The sequence below is a fragment of the Nomascus leucogenys genome, chromosome 5 (assembly GCF_006542625.1).
Source record: "Nomascus leucogenys isolate Asia chromosome 5, Asia_NLE_v1, whole genome shotgun sequence".
NCBI classification, from domain to species: Eukaryota; Metazoa; Chordata; class Mammalia; order Primates; family Hylobatidae; genus Nomascus; species Nomascus leucogenys.
Genome location: NC_044385.1, coordinates 135,481,301 through 135,496,582, shown reverse-complemented (window position 1 = coordinate 135,496,582; position 15,282 = coordinate 135,481,301). Strand labels below are relative to the sequence as shown.

At 38.3% G+C, this 15,282-nt stretch overlaps 1 protein-coding gene across 1 annotated transcript in view; it reads right to left on the bottom strand.

Annotated features, from left to right (window-relative positions):
* Nucleotides 1-348: 348 nt before the first annotated feature.
* Nucleotides 349-15,282, bottom strand: part of MYO16 (myosin XVI) — a 575,469-nt gene continuing 560,535 nt past the window's right edge. Inside the window, exon 35 of the mRNA XM_030813681.1 lies at nucleotides 349-1,774. Coding sequence (XP_030669541.1) covers nucleotides 1,547-1,774 — 228 coding nt within the window. The 3' untranslated portion in view covers nucleotides 349-1,546. The remainder of the gene's footprint in view (nucleotides 1,775-15,282) is intronic.

The window sequence follows — 15,282 nt, the reverse complement described above, 5'->3', positions numbered from 1 at the left end:
TGCCTTGTCCTTTCCTAGTGTTGTGCAAACTAAAGGGCTCCCCTTATGCCCTTTGCTTCCTGGCTGGCCTTGGTGTGGCCCTCTGATGGCACTATGTGTCCCCTTCTCTGGGATTTCTGAGGATGACAAGCCGTCTTTTCAATGGGACTCCCTTCCAGACCTGTTGGTCTCACCACACTGGAATCATCATAAAGCCTATATTTTAAAACACATCATTAGTGTCTAAAGTGTGCACAATGCTATGGCCCCCACATTAAGGGAGTCTGGGTGAGATCACTTCATTGCCCCTACTTCTCTGACCAGAAAACACAAGAGTTCATGGGAGACAATAATAACAACAACAAAAGCAATAGAAGAACACAGTTGTACCTCTTTATTGGCACAGTAACTTTTCAAAGGCTGGTATGAATAAAAAGTTCCAAGTAGCAAGACAAGGTGGTCTGGAGCCACTGCTCAGAACTTTCCGACAGCCGACGCAAGCACATCAATGAACAAAGCCTTGCATTATGGGAGGGTTGAGGATATACAGCGAGGGAATCATGCAGTGTAAGTCCCGGGGGACGAGCGTTGTGCGATGCAGCCCCTACCGCTCAAACCAGTACATGGCAGCGTTCTCATTTGTACTGTGTAGGCCTTTGAATGAATATGATCATTTTACACCACCAGCTATGGATTTGAAGCCATACGTGTTTAACCGAGTGCCATGTGATTTCCTGTGATCTATGCTGAAGTCGGGAGGTGAAATTTAACTAAAGGGTGCACAATCCACTTATCCAGAAATACAGGGCACAGGAAAGAACAGCCTCCTCATCCATGAGTAACATCTAAAACATGGGACTCAATTCATAGTTTTGCAAGGGGTGACACTGGCGAAGCTAAAACAACAATGTAGTTTCAAGATTTTAGGTGTGTTAGGTGAAAAAAAAGGACTGTGGAGGAAAAAAATAATCTAGAAATGATTTTTTAAAATCTGTATTTTGAAGAAAGGAAGCACCACCAATTGCATAAAGTTATAAAATTACAGTAATAAACATGTAAATAATTATCAGGTTTATAATATCAATAAAACACAAATACCTACAAAGAAATAAAATATATGTCCCGTATACTATATTATAATAAAACCATTGGAAGTACAATAAACAGACTGTTGAACCGTAGAAAAACAACTGTACAGAGTGTGCATGGATTGCTCCTTTCCTCCGCTACTCTCTCTCTCTGGCCACGTCCACACTTCTCCCAGCCTCTCTCCTGCTACCTAGGGGTAGCACAGAGCCGTAAATGAGGAGCCTGAAAATCAGAGTGTATCACCAGGAGATGGATAAGAAAGAACACACACACACACAAACACACACACACACACACACACACACACACACACACACACACACACACACAGGGGTCTCATATATTTAGTGTATGTGTCCTGTGCTTTTTTTGTCTAAATGTGTGGAGAGAAGACCCAGCGCATGTCAGAAGGCAGCCTTCTGTTGCAGCCTGGAATCAGTGGGCAGTTCTATCTTGTGAGTCTGAAGTTCAGGCCGCATCAAATGGTGCTGTCCCAGAGCTCAGACGGCAGCCTGTTGCAGGAGGCCCCTTCCGGCTTCTTCAGAAGGCTCGGCTTCTTGCAAGGTGGTGGGGGAGGCACCCTGGGCTCAGCGTGGTGCAGGATCTGCTGCCAGTCTTGTCCTTCCTCACAGAGCTTTCTCCTCCAGTCCAAGAGTTCCTGCAGGGCCACACTTTCATTCTCTGAGAGCCTCAGCTGATGGATTACCTGTGGAAGTGGGGGAGAAAAAACAGGTAGCACCAAATATTGTGAATGAGTATGAAGTGTGATAGCAACACGTGGATACAAAGGGGCAGGGCTGGCGCTGAAAGAGGCAGCCTCTTTCCTCAATCTCCATGCACCGCTGCCTCTGGAAACAGCACTGGGCTAGGGAGGCTGTGAATTGCTTTGTTAAGGCGATGACTGCAACACCATTGGGAACTAGGTAGAGTGTTGATGTGTGCTGCACCTCCAGAGGCTACAAGAAAGAATCAAATGTCTGCTTGACCTATGCCCTCGATTATTGTGTACATTCTTATGGCATCTTGTACTTTCTCTTCATGTAATTTCTATCCATAATAGATGTTCTCCTATTAACAGAGCTTCCTCAGGCTTCACTCCATCCTCGGAGCTGCTCCTCCATCTGCCCACATAGTTAATAGTCAAACATGACTATTAGGGTTACATGACCTCACTTCCAACCGTAAGGCATGGGCCCAAAGATGGACCTCTACTTATGAGGGTCCGTTCATAGACAATACACAGTCACACCATACTCATGTAGAAAATGTCTTCAAGCATTAGGTGTTACAAAAGGCAGTCATTAAAATATCCAATGAGCTCATTCAAGGCATCGCTAGCTGTGCTTGAGAATATTTGAAGGCTCTTTGGGGTATCTACCTGCTTGCTCTATTTGGTGGCAGTGAGAGAAAGCAATGAGCTAAATTAGCAACTGTGTACTCTCAGACGCTGAGCCCTCAAAGATGGGAACATTATGCGCCTTTGCAGGAAAGCATCAAAACATGTAACTGTATAGGCTGCATCATCTTGCGTCACTGTGGCCCCCGAAGAGAGACACCCTGCAGACCAAGCTTACCCCCTGACTTCAGCTAGGGTACAAGACAAGCTGGCTATGTAGCTGTGGTCACCCTTCTTCTGCCAGCTGCTAGAAGTCTGTAGCAGCTGGACATTGCAGATATCAATTTTTCTGGCAATTCTAAGGAAGTATACTGGTTTTAAAAAAAATGAGATTCTGGAAATCCGAATAGGGATACTGGGGAGAATTCAGAGGAAATGAGATGACTCATCCTACCTCCAAAGCACTAACTACTTTGTTCCAGCACTTTGTCTATCTCATCACAACCCTCTCCATTAAAATGAGAGAAAATAAAACAAAACAGAACACAAGTGGTTATGCACTTATGTAGAAAACAGTCACTTGAAAGCAGCAAAGGGAGTGAGTGTTCCAGGCGCAATTCTAACACCAACACCTGAGCCTACTGTTTCCCCCAGAAAGAGGATTTTAAAGGCTGGGATCAACGAGATGATGTTTACAGCATGAAGGTCAAACCCATATTCAGAGTCTGTAACTAGAGTTCTGGAGCTGGTTATTAGTAAAAGGAGCCTGCCTAATTGAATTTACAGACAACCAGAGGAAAGAAGAGCTTAAGGGTAGAAAAGAGGACTATGGTTACTTAGTCCCTAAAGCAATTTCTAGACATAACAGAGAGTGAGCTGCAGAGCAGAGTGGGCCCCTTAAAAGGGTATTTTTTTTAGTCTTTGGGGCTGCATCAGAATGGCCTGGAAATGAGAAATTCTGTTGGGCAGATGCTTGTGGAAGCCAGACTGCTTCTACTCTCAGCGGAGTGAGCCAAGAAAGCAGGGTGGTGGGAGCTTGCATAAAATCAGGTTATTTAGTGAACACTGTGGCTACACATGTGCTACGTGCTTTCGTAAGCACCTTCCAGGCATTAACTCGTCAGCTCTTAAGAGCCCTGTAAAGTGGGTACTCCTATTTTGCAGATGAGGAAACAGGAACAGGGCAGTCAGGTAATCTGCCCAAAGCCACATGGAAAATGACAGATCCTGGTAGCCTGGCCCAAGAGTCCATGGGATGTGTCTCCATTTGTTCGCATCATCTATAATTTCTTTCAAAGTGGGCTAAGGACGTGAGTAGACAATTCTCAAAAGAAGATATGCTTTTAGCTGTGAGTCTACTGTGCTTAATGCAACTATTGTGGTCTAGGATCTGATACAGGCTAAGAATCAGAGTCCCCCGTACCATGTTTCTCTTCCCTTCTTTTTCTGAATGGGACCACAGTCATCTCTCTATGTTTGTCCGGGAGTGTGTGCCAGCTCCTCCGTCATCCTCGACCAGTGTGTGCTGTGCTGGTTACGTTCCCTTCAGTCTCATTAGTGTGGACATGGAACATTCAAATTCTGTTCCTTGGCACACACTCAGCATACAGTAGTGATCTCTGAAAACAATGTCACCAGATTAGGAAACAACATTTAACTGATGGAAGAATATCGCTACCATGTCAACTGATTATTTTCTCCAAGTTTTCTTAAGACACCATGTTTCCTAAATGACACAACTTCATATTCATTTATTTAGAAAACAAACAGGAACATTCACTTCTGGATAGCTATAGCATGTTATTGTTCCCGTTGTAAAAATTTCAAAAAAGAGTCATTTTTCTAAAACATCAGGAAATTCTGACAAATGGAGAGAATTCCAGATGGAGTGAAGCTTTTTGAGGTGAACTGATAATTACCAGCTGCTTTTCTCCTCCCGGGCACATTTGCCAATTCTGAGCATTTCCCCAGATCCAGAGAGTTTTTTTTCTGGAAGAAAGATAAACCACATGATATTTTGGAGTTGCATGGGACTAAGGAAACAAATTGGAAACTTATAGGTCCTCAAATGCACAGCCGTCGTCCACAAGGGACACTCATTTAGCTGTTCACCTGCATGGGTGATGGGTGCCCTAGGCCAAAGTTTATAGAAAGCAGAATGAAATCTCCTACAATGACAGAGGTGCTTCAGAAGTAAAACCCTGGCAGGGGTGATGATGGCCTCCAGCATGTGGCCAGTCTCATCTTAAAACATTTTCTGGATTTTGAAATTGTGTGGGGCACAAGGCTGCAAAGCCAGGTTGGGAGCTCTGAAACACAGGGCTAGATTTGCTGTCATCTTTCAGAGCTAAGGAACAAAGACCTCTCAATCAAAGGCACAGGCGGATCAAGCCTGAGGATTAGGAGAGAACCGGGGTAGACTGGTTCTCCAGCACAGCCCAGCGAGGAACTACAGTAAGAGTGAAAGCTGATGTCTTCATAGAAACACTGGAAGCCAGAAGCCAACACGTTCCTGGTTAAATTACTGAGAAAAAAAAAAAAAAAAAGCCAACATAAAATTCTACACTGAATAAAAAATACCCCTCCAAAATGAAAGTGATAAGATTGTCTGTTTTTTTTCTTGCTAATTTGTTTGAACTCCTTGTAGATTCTGAATATTTGTCCTTTGTCGGACGTATAGATTGTGAAGATTTTCTCCCACACTGTGGGTTGTCTGTTTACGCTGCTGACCGTTTCTTTTGCCATACAAAAGTTCTTTAGTTCAATTAAGTCCCACCTATTTGTGTTTGTTTTTGTTGTATTTGTTCTGGGGTTCTTGATCATAAAGTCTTTGCCTAAGCCGATGTCTAGAACAGTTTTTCTGATGTGATCTTTTAGAATTTTTATAATTTCAGGTCTTAGATTTAAGTCCTTGATCTATCTGGAGTTGATTTTTGAATAAGGTGAGAGATGAGGATCCAGTTTCATTCTCCTCTATGTGGCTTGCCAGTTATCCAAGCACCATTTGTTGAATAGGGCGTCCTTTCCCCACTTTATGTTTTTGTTTGCTTTGTTGAAAATCAGTTGGCTGTAAGTGTTTGGGTGTATTTCTGGGTTCTCTATTCTGTTCCATTGGTCTATCTGCCTATTTTATACTAGTACCATGTTGTTTGACTATGGCCTTATGGTATAGTTTGAAACCAGATAATGTGATGTCTCCAGATCTTTTCTTGTTGCTTAGTCTTGCTTTGGCTATGTGGGCTTTTTGGTTCCATATGAGTTTTAGGACTGCTTTTTCTAGTTCTGTGAAGAATGATAGTGGTATTTTGATGGGAATTACATTGAATTTGTAGATTGCTTTTGGCAGTATGGTCATTTTCACAATATTGATTCTACCCATCAAAGAGCATGGGATATGTTTCCATTTGTTCGCATCATCTATAATTTCTTTCAAAGTGGGCTAAGGACTTGAGTAGACAATTCTCAAAAGAAGATATACAAATGCCCAACAAACATACGAAAAAATGCTCAACATCACTACTGGTGAGGGAAATGCTAATTGAAACCACAGTGTGATACCACCTTACTCCTGCAAGAATAGCCATTATCAAAAAATCAAAAAATAATAAATGTTGGCATAGATGCAGCGAAACGGGAACACTTCTACACTGCTGGTGGGAAAGTAAACTAGTAAAACCACTATGGAAAACGGCATGGAGATTCCATAAGAAACTAAAAGTAGAATTACCATTTGACTCAGCAATCCCACTACTGAGTATCTACTCGGAGGAAAGTAAGTCATTATACAAAAAAAAATATACATGCACCTGCATGTTTATAGCAGCACAATTTGCAATTGCAAAAATGTGGAACCAGCCCAAATGCCCATCCATCAACGAGTGGATAAAGAAGCTGTGGTATATGATGATATATGTGGTATATATATACCCCATATATTATCATATGTCTGATCATATATATGATATATATGATGCATAGATATATGATATGTGTGTGTATATATATATATATGATGGAATACTACTCTGCCATAAAAAATAATTAATAGCATTTGCAGCAACCTGGATGGGATTGGAGACTATTGTTCTAAGTGAACTAACTTGGGAATGGGAAACCAAACATTGTATGTTCTCACTTATAAGCAGGGGCTAAGCTATGAGGATGCAAAGGCATAAGAATGACAGAATGGACTTTGGGTTTGGAAGGAAAGGGTGGGAGGGGATGATGGATAAAAGACTACAAATTGGTTTCGGTGTATACTGCTTGGGTGATGGGTGCATCAAAATCTCACAAATCACCACTAAAGAACTTACTGATGTAACCAAATATCACCTGCTCACCAAAAACCTATGGAAATAGAAATTTTAAAAGAAAGTGAAATAAAGATGTTTTTGGGCAAACAAAAATGAGGGAATTTGTCATCAAACCTCTCACATTAATAGAAAGAAATAAGATTTTTTTTTTTTCGTAAAAGAAGATGATTCCAGATGGAAAAAATGGAAATGTAAGAGGGAATTAACAACACTGGAATTAGTAAACCCACGGGTAAATATAAATTATATGCTTGAAATGTTTATAGACTTTAAATTACATGAATAACACAAGCGCATGCCATCAATAACTGCAAAACCTTGTTATTGGGATTAGGTAGAGTTTCGAGGTCTTAAGGTTCTAGCAGTATTAGAAAAGAGGTCAAAGTGATCAGATCTGTTAGGAAGCAATGAGTCAAGGATGCGTGTTGTCTCCTCTTGTGAAACTATTAAAAGAATAATATAATATTTAATCAAAGTTAATATAACAGTGAAATAATAAATCTCCAATTAATCTAAAAGAACGCAAGAACTGTAGAGAAAAGGATATGAAAATAGAGACTAATTCCTAACAAGACAAAGTAAAGCATAAAAACTAGACAAACAAACAGAATCCAAATCTCTACCCAGCAGTTGGTGTTACTCTTCCATCTCCTTATGGCATATGCTGTATTTATCTCAATGCTAGTGTTTGATAGACCATACAACTCTGTGCTTACACCAAGCACAAAATACATCCACTCCAGATTTCCCCTAAATCCTAAACTCTTTTCAGCAGTGTTTCGTAGTGACCAAAAATATACTAGATGTGACCCTCTGCTTAACCTTCATAATAGGAACAGACTTAAAGATTTGAGTCACTCTATAGAAGCATAGCAGCAGTGTCAATCTGCTGAGAGTGACTTTCAGCGGCTGCTCATCTGAATTAGGCTTGTCGGGAAGGATTTCGACAAAAAAAAAAAAAAAAGAAAGTCCCGGATCCCCTGAGTCATTGCTTCTCTTTTTGGAAAAAAAAAAATGCTGTCTTACCCTTTCAAAGCTTCTCAGTGTTTACTAAAAATATCTGAATTCCCAAGTACCTTATAAAAGGTGAAACTTATGCACATAAACCCTTTGAAAGTCCTTTCTTAATGAGGGTATTGATGTCTTGAATAATGTAGTGAGTACAGGACACCATATTTGAATCAACAAACAAGAACTTTGCATAGTTCTCTGATAAGCAAAAATTTGACTGATGTTTACAATAACCAATTAACATTCAGAATAAACCCCTTTATTGAGGGATTTCATGGAAATTTTCTTCTTTTCTATTACAGACACTAATAGCTATTGAGTAAAATCTACTAGGTATATAAGAATTGCCAGAATGGCTGAAATAAGATGCTAACATCTTATTTTATTGATCTTGATTTAAAATGAAACCAAAGAATTTTCATAGGTTATGTTATAATGAAGGTTATAATTCTATGTAAGACTGTATGATAGGCCACTACCTTCAACCTAGCTGAGAGGGCATTTTAAAATTATCATCTGTGAGCCAAGGAATAGAAGATCAGAAGAGAAGGCCAGTACTCCTTAACAATATTTAATCTGCTTTATTTCTATTTATTTATTAGATTCTGAAACACAAGAATTACGTTTCTCATAGAGAAAAAGCTTGAAAAGAAGTTTAGAATAGCAAACAAATACAATCATGAATGCTATCTAAATGGCAGTCCAGTACTATATAAACAATACAAAGCATTTAAAATATTCAATGCTGTAAAATCATGTAAATCAGTGTTTATCCATTCTTTAAACTTTATGTCCTATTGGTAACAACAAAAACACTCATGTCTTCCTTTGCCATTATTTGATATTCACAGTAAATTAAATATTATCATTAAAAAAGCAATAGTGATTTTGTAACAAAAAGCTTTAGTTTTGATACCATTTCTTTTTGGAAAGAGAAAAAATGCCTCTGGGGATTAAGGATGCTGCTGGCAGTGTGAGGTTGGAGTCAGCTGGCTTCACACGGAGTATAATTTATCCTGATTTGTTTGTACAATCTAAAGGATGCCATAGTGGTATCTTTTAACTTAAAGCTCATTTTCCATTGCTTTAAAAGATTTATTATCTTCACCCCGTATCACTGCTTCAGATAACGAGTCACTTATTTATTTTCTTTTCTGGAACTTTTTATAACAGTCTTTGTACACAGAATCATTATCTTTTAGAACCAGAAGGCAAGTGTTATGACTGGGAAAGTACAAAGGGCTCCACATCTGCAAACCTTCACGCTTGCATCGTATGCCTCTGCTCTAGGAGCTCCCTGCTTCATGAATGGGACAAATGAGCTGCTTTTCAAGGAGCTTTTAGACAAACAAAACACGTGTCTTAAAGTGTTACACATGGCACGGAGACGGAGCGAGGCAAAATGACGGTATACACATATATATATATATATTTTTTTTTAAAAAAAAACCTTTTTTTTTTTAATTATACTTTAGGTTTTAGGGTACATGTGCACAATGTACAGGTTTGTTACATATGTATCCATGTGCCATGTTGTTTTGCTGCACCCATTAACTCGTCATTTAGCATTAGGTATATCTCCTAAGGCTGTCCCTCCCCCTCCCCCCACCCCACAACAGTCCCCAGTGTGTGATGTTCCCCTTCCTGTGTCCATGAGTTCTCATTGTTCAATTCTCACCTATGAGTGAGAACATGTGGTGTTTGGTTTTTTGTCCTTGCGATAGTTTACTGAGAGTAATGTTTTCCAGTTTCATCCATGTCCCTACAAAGGACATGAACTCATCATTTTTTATGGCTGCATAGTATTCCATGGTGTATATGTGCCACATTTTCTTAATCCAGTCTATCGTTGTTGGACATTTGGGTTGGTTCCAGTTCTTTGCTATTGTGAATAGTGCCGCAATAAACATACGTGTGCATGTGTCTTTATAGCAGCATGATTTATAGTCCTTTGGGTATATACCCAGTAATGGGATGGCTGGGTCAAATGGTATTTCTAGTTCTAGATCCCTGAGGAATCGGCCACACTGACTTCCACAATGGTTGAACTAGTTTACAGTCCCACCAACAGTGTAAAAGTGTTCCTATTTCTCCACATCCTCTCCAGCACCTGTTGTTTCCTGACTTTTTAATGATGGCCATTCTAACTGGTGTGAGATGGTATCTCACTGTGGTTTTGATTTGCATTTCTCTGATGGCCAGTGATGATGAGCATTTTTTCATGTGTTTTTTGGCTGCATAAATGTCTTCTTTTGAGAAGTGTCTGTTCATGTCCTTCACCCACTTTTTGATGGGGTTGTTTGTTTTTTTCTTGTAAATTTGTTTGAGTTCATTGTAGATTCTGGATATTAGCCCTTTGTCAGATGAGTAGGTTGCAAAAATTTTCTCCCATTCTGTAGGTTGCCTGTTCACTCTGATGGTAGTTTCTTTTGCTGTGCAGAAGCTCTTTAGTTTAATGAGATCCCATTTGTCAATTTTGGCTTTTGTTGCCATTGCTTTTGGTGTTTTAGACATGAAGTCCTTGCCCTTTTTTATTAAACCATTTACTTGAGAAAGGGAGCTTTATGGAGGAAAGTCTGAGGAGGCTTCACAAGTTAATTAACCTTTGATCTGAATATTGAGAACTGAGATGGACACCTAACCAGTTAGAAAAGGGGAGAAGAACATGCAAGGAGAAGGGTTTCCACAGGATTTGATGTAGACAAGTGACAGGAATGACATTAAACTTCGTTTTCTAACATGAAATGACAGACCCATGTGGAATTGGAGGATGGTTTTGAGCACAGTCAGCGTGGCTGAAAAACCCGGCCTCTGGAGCCGGAATGCCTGGGATGGAACCCGACTTTGCGAGCTACTTGTGCAATGCTGAGCAAGCATTCACTGGCTTCGTCACCTGTAAAGTGGGCCCACAAGAAATTACCTACCTTGTAACAACTTGATGTGGATTATATGAGTCACATATGCAGGTGTCTTAAAGCCTCACAAAAGTAGTGAGTGCTGTTTAAATATGAGCTGTTACGACTGTGCCATGGTTAGCTCCTTGACTTGAACAAAATCCCTAAACACTGCTGAATTATGATTATCCTGATGACTCAGTTAAGTAATGCTAAATAGGTGCACTTCTCACGATTTATGGCCTTTTATAAATATAACATAATTTATTCTTTTATTACTAAAAAGCAACCCAGAAAATACTGAGCAACACATTAGATTTAAAACATAACTATGATTTATATATGACTCAAAACTAAATAAAGTTCTACAGGAAGAAAATTAGAAAACACAGCTTTTTTGAATTTTAGGGGTAAGATAAAAAAGAGTATAAAGAGATTCTAGGACCTATTTAAACAGTTATTAAATGCAAGCTTCTGAAGTTAGGGTATTGTATTTTCAGGAGTCCTCAAATTCCTTCAACAATTTAAAATTTATTTGCATTTATATATTCATGATATCTTTTTAAAGTAATTGTGCTTTGTATCATCCTGAATATCTGTATTTCAAGCTAGTACTCAATGAGATTTTTTTCTGTCTTTGTATTTTATTTACAAGTAGGATGACAGAAGTAATATTATTTATACTGTTGTAGGTTAATGAGAAAAGAGCACATGGATTTAATATGTAATACATTTTCTTTTTCCTGCAAGAAAAGCTGTGTGATATTGCAAAGTAGGGTAAGTTCAAAAGCTGGCTGTCAGTTCAAATAGAAATAGTGGTAGGGGCTTGGTTAGCCAGTGGCATAAAGTGGGAAAAATGCACAAAGCTTGACGGAACTTGATGAATAGAATAGTCAGCACACGTTTCCAACAGTCATGTCATTTCAGCTAAACAAAATCTCATGCCTAACATCAATGTTGTGAATTTTACTTTTATTTTGCTTTTGTAGACTTTTATTCTACCGAAGTGGTCAATTTGCCTTGGTTTTATAGCTGAAATGAAAACTCAAAGAATAAAGAGATTATTTGTAACACTATACATTTAATTAACATTGTAAAATAATTTAAGAAACTTTAAGGGTCAAGGGGATGTTTTTCTTTCATTTAAAAAGTATCATGCAGATTACAAGAGTCGGAGTAATGTTGATCTATTGCATGTGGGTAGAATTAGTTACTGATTCACAAGACTATGGTGTCCTTGGAGCCCAAAGTGAGTAAATTAATCTCTACCCAGCACAGAGTATCCAGTGTACTTGCTTAGAGGGTTTAAAGGGAGTGAGTGTATGAATGCACGGCCCACGTTTGAGAGAAGGGAGAAACATGATCACACAGTATTAAATGCGTGGGTCCTTTTAAAAAAAAATCTTGGGGGTAAATGGGCAACTCAGCTCCATCAAGTCCAGGAAATAGAACAGAAGAGAGTGCCTTCAAGCAACGCCAGGCTTCCCCTGAACGCGTTCTTACACGTGAGTTGTAGTTCACATTCACAGATTCAGCGAAGGGTTTTTCAAACACTAGAAAGCTCTGGGAACTTATTAAAAATGCTCGGCTGCTCTGAAATCACACAGGGTGTGGGTGGTCCCATGCTCGTTTCTTGCTGTGAATTCAACATGCCTAAATAGATCTGAATGGCTAGTGGGTGGAGCTGCTGAAGGAGAGGGGGACAGTCACCACAGACTCCTGGTGGCCAAAGAACGCAGTGCCTTAGGGTTAAGGGATCAAATAAGCTAACATGTCCAAAATTATTATTTTGGGATGGCATGGAAAAAATCGTACTGTTCTATAACAGGTACAAAATCCAGGCATTTAGAAAAGTGCACAGGCTCCCTGACAGTTTGATGTCTTTGAAAACAAAATTGTTTGGTGAATAAGCTAATAAGACACTTGCTAGTTATTCTGTAATTTTTATTTTTAAAGTTGACATTCAAAAGAGAGCTGAAAGCTTCAAAGTTTGGGGGCCACTTGCAGTTCTGTAATGAGAGAGCAAAGTCACAGTTTATAGGGAGCTAGGAAAACCTGACGTCCAAAGAAATTGACAAAGGGATCCATTCCACAAACATTGGTGGCCAAGGCAGTATTACTGGAGCCCTTAGGGTGAGGCCAGCATTTCTCATAAACAAGCTCCTGTCAGTTTAGACCACCTAAAATGTGGCCTGGGTTAAACCTCTAACACCCCTATGTTCTCCTTTCTGCTCTTAAGAAAGGATTATGTAAGGTAAAAGCTAAGTCATTTACATTCAATGAATGTCTGTGCCTCTGAACAAGCTCCTAGGATGTGCAAACAGATACATAAATGATCATGGTCCAGACCCATTTCCCTATGGGTTGGGATACTCACCCTCAAACAAATTCCCTTCCATTCATTCAGTTTTCAACAAGAAGATTCCTTCATAGAAATGGTAATTCTTAGAAAATTACGATGCTACTTAAGATACTAGTGATTACTAACTCGACAACTCAGTACGGGGATTTAAAAAATGATTTTTTTCTGTTATTGAGAAAACCTTGGTGATTTGAAATTTAGACATTCAAGACATGAATCTACTTTCCATTTCTGTACTTTACTGTAAAGTATCTTGTGTCTCCCAACATCCAGGAGATATCAATTAGATAAGAAGATGGAGTTTGATAAAGTGATGTAAAAACAGAGGTTATGCCAGTCTTTTCTCTAAAGTGAGACACTTGTAATTAGTTCACTTATTTTCAGGCGTTATGAAACACTAAATCTCTCACAACCTGGGTGAAAATACAACATGATCTATAGGCTTAATGAGGTTTATTGCTTATTTATATATTTACTAATTTTCAATAATTTCCTATTGGACAATTACGAGGTCTAGGGCATGAACTAATTAAACATAAGATGTAAAATTTCTTCACTTTCTATGGATATGCATTCCTGTGGATCATATTAATAAATGTAAATTAATAATTTGCTGCTGATTTTTAACTTAAGTCTTTCCCTTCAAGGATAAAAATAGTCTTTGTTAAATAATTCATATGTAAAATCATGTTGCTGTTCATTTGTCACAGAATTGATTTTTCTATTGACTATGCACCCAAAGGTGAAAAGAGGCATTTACTGACATTTATGGAAATTAAAAGAAGGAAATGTCTTGGCTGACTGAATAGTGAATATTAGTGTTTCAAATGCAAATCGCATTTCTACTTGGTGCTAACAAGATGTTGAAGAATAAAAAATGTGAAAAATGAAATTTGAAAAAACAGAGTCTATAAAACCAAAGTCTACTTAAATAAATCCTAAAGATATAGCACAAAGTGTGATTTTTAAAAAGTCTTTGATTAAAACCTTACAAATATCTATGCTTCTAAAGAACCAAGAAAAATATCTGAAAGTCAAAATAGCACTTGTGGTTTTTAAAAGAGTTGGTCCTTCCTAATTCAGAAATATTCATTTATATAGCAATACAATTAAATTCATTCTTGGGATTTTGTTTCCTTTGTTGCTTAAGGTTTAAACAAAGGGGGAAAATATCCTTTAAAAGGCACCTTAAAAGTTTTATCGGAAACAAGGGGAGCTATATCTGGACAATAGTGAGGGAGGGAAGCAAGAGAGAGGATTTGCATTTTTTACCTTATCTGGATGCTTTAATTTCTTAAAAAAAATCAACAACTATTCTTTACTTTTATAATAAGTAACATTATATTGGAACACACAGTATAATTTAAATACTTTTTTTTTTTGCATTTGGCAGCTGATTTTAACCTCTCCACACATAGTTATGAGTAAAAATGGACTCTGATGAGTGAATGTATATGTTATACATTATACATTTATAACTGAAAGTTATAAAATAGAAACTTAAACATTTTACAACAAATCATGCAATATAATTAATTTGTGACATTTATGATAAGGATCTTGTATGAACTCTGTTCTCTTGCCACTTTCTTTAGAGAGAAAAAAAATCTGTCTATATAATTTGAATGCTCAAAAATCTTTAATGCCATTGCCTTCCCCCTAGCCTAAAGAAAGAATCAAGCCCATATGCTTTGAGAAAGTTCTGTATTTTCTGGCCACACTGAATTATTCTAGCCTTGTCATCATCCATTCTGACACAGTCTCTATATTTCAACCCAACCAGATATATGTGGAACACACACCCTGGAATTCTATTTTTCTTGCCTACAATCGTCCTGGTTTGTATGTCTGAATTAAAATTCCCTGCCTGATAGATGCCCCCTCAAGCTTTCTAAGGCCCATCTCTAGTAACATCTTGATGATACTAGAGATATCATGTATATCTCTATAAATGATATAAATGATACTTTAAGGATATCATTTATATCCTTAAAGCATTTTCACATGTTAGTACTCTAGTAGACACTCACAACTGTGTGAAATATGCAGGTTCAATATCATTATCCTCATTTCACAGATGCAGAAAGTCAACTTTCAAGCCTAAAGTCACTTGGCTAAGAAGTGGTAGAGTCAAAACGCCATTTCAGGTACAATTGAGTTTAGTCAACTTTTATATGCATTAATTACATTGCCTTCCAAGAAAGGGTTCCCTATCAATCAATTAATAAATGTGCTTCAAATGTTTATGAAAATGCAAGGAACTGTGGTGGGTTCTATAGGACTAAGCCAGATGCACAC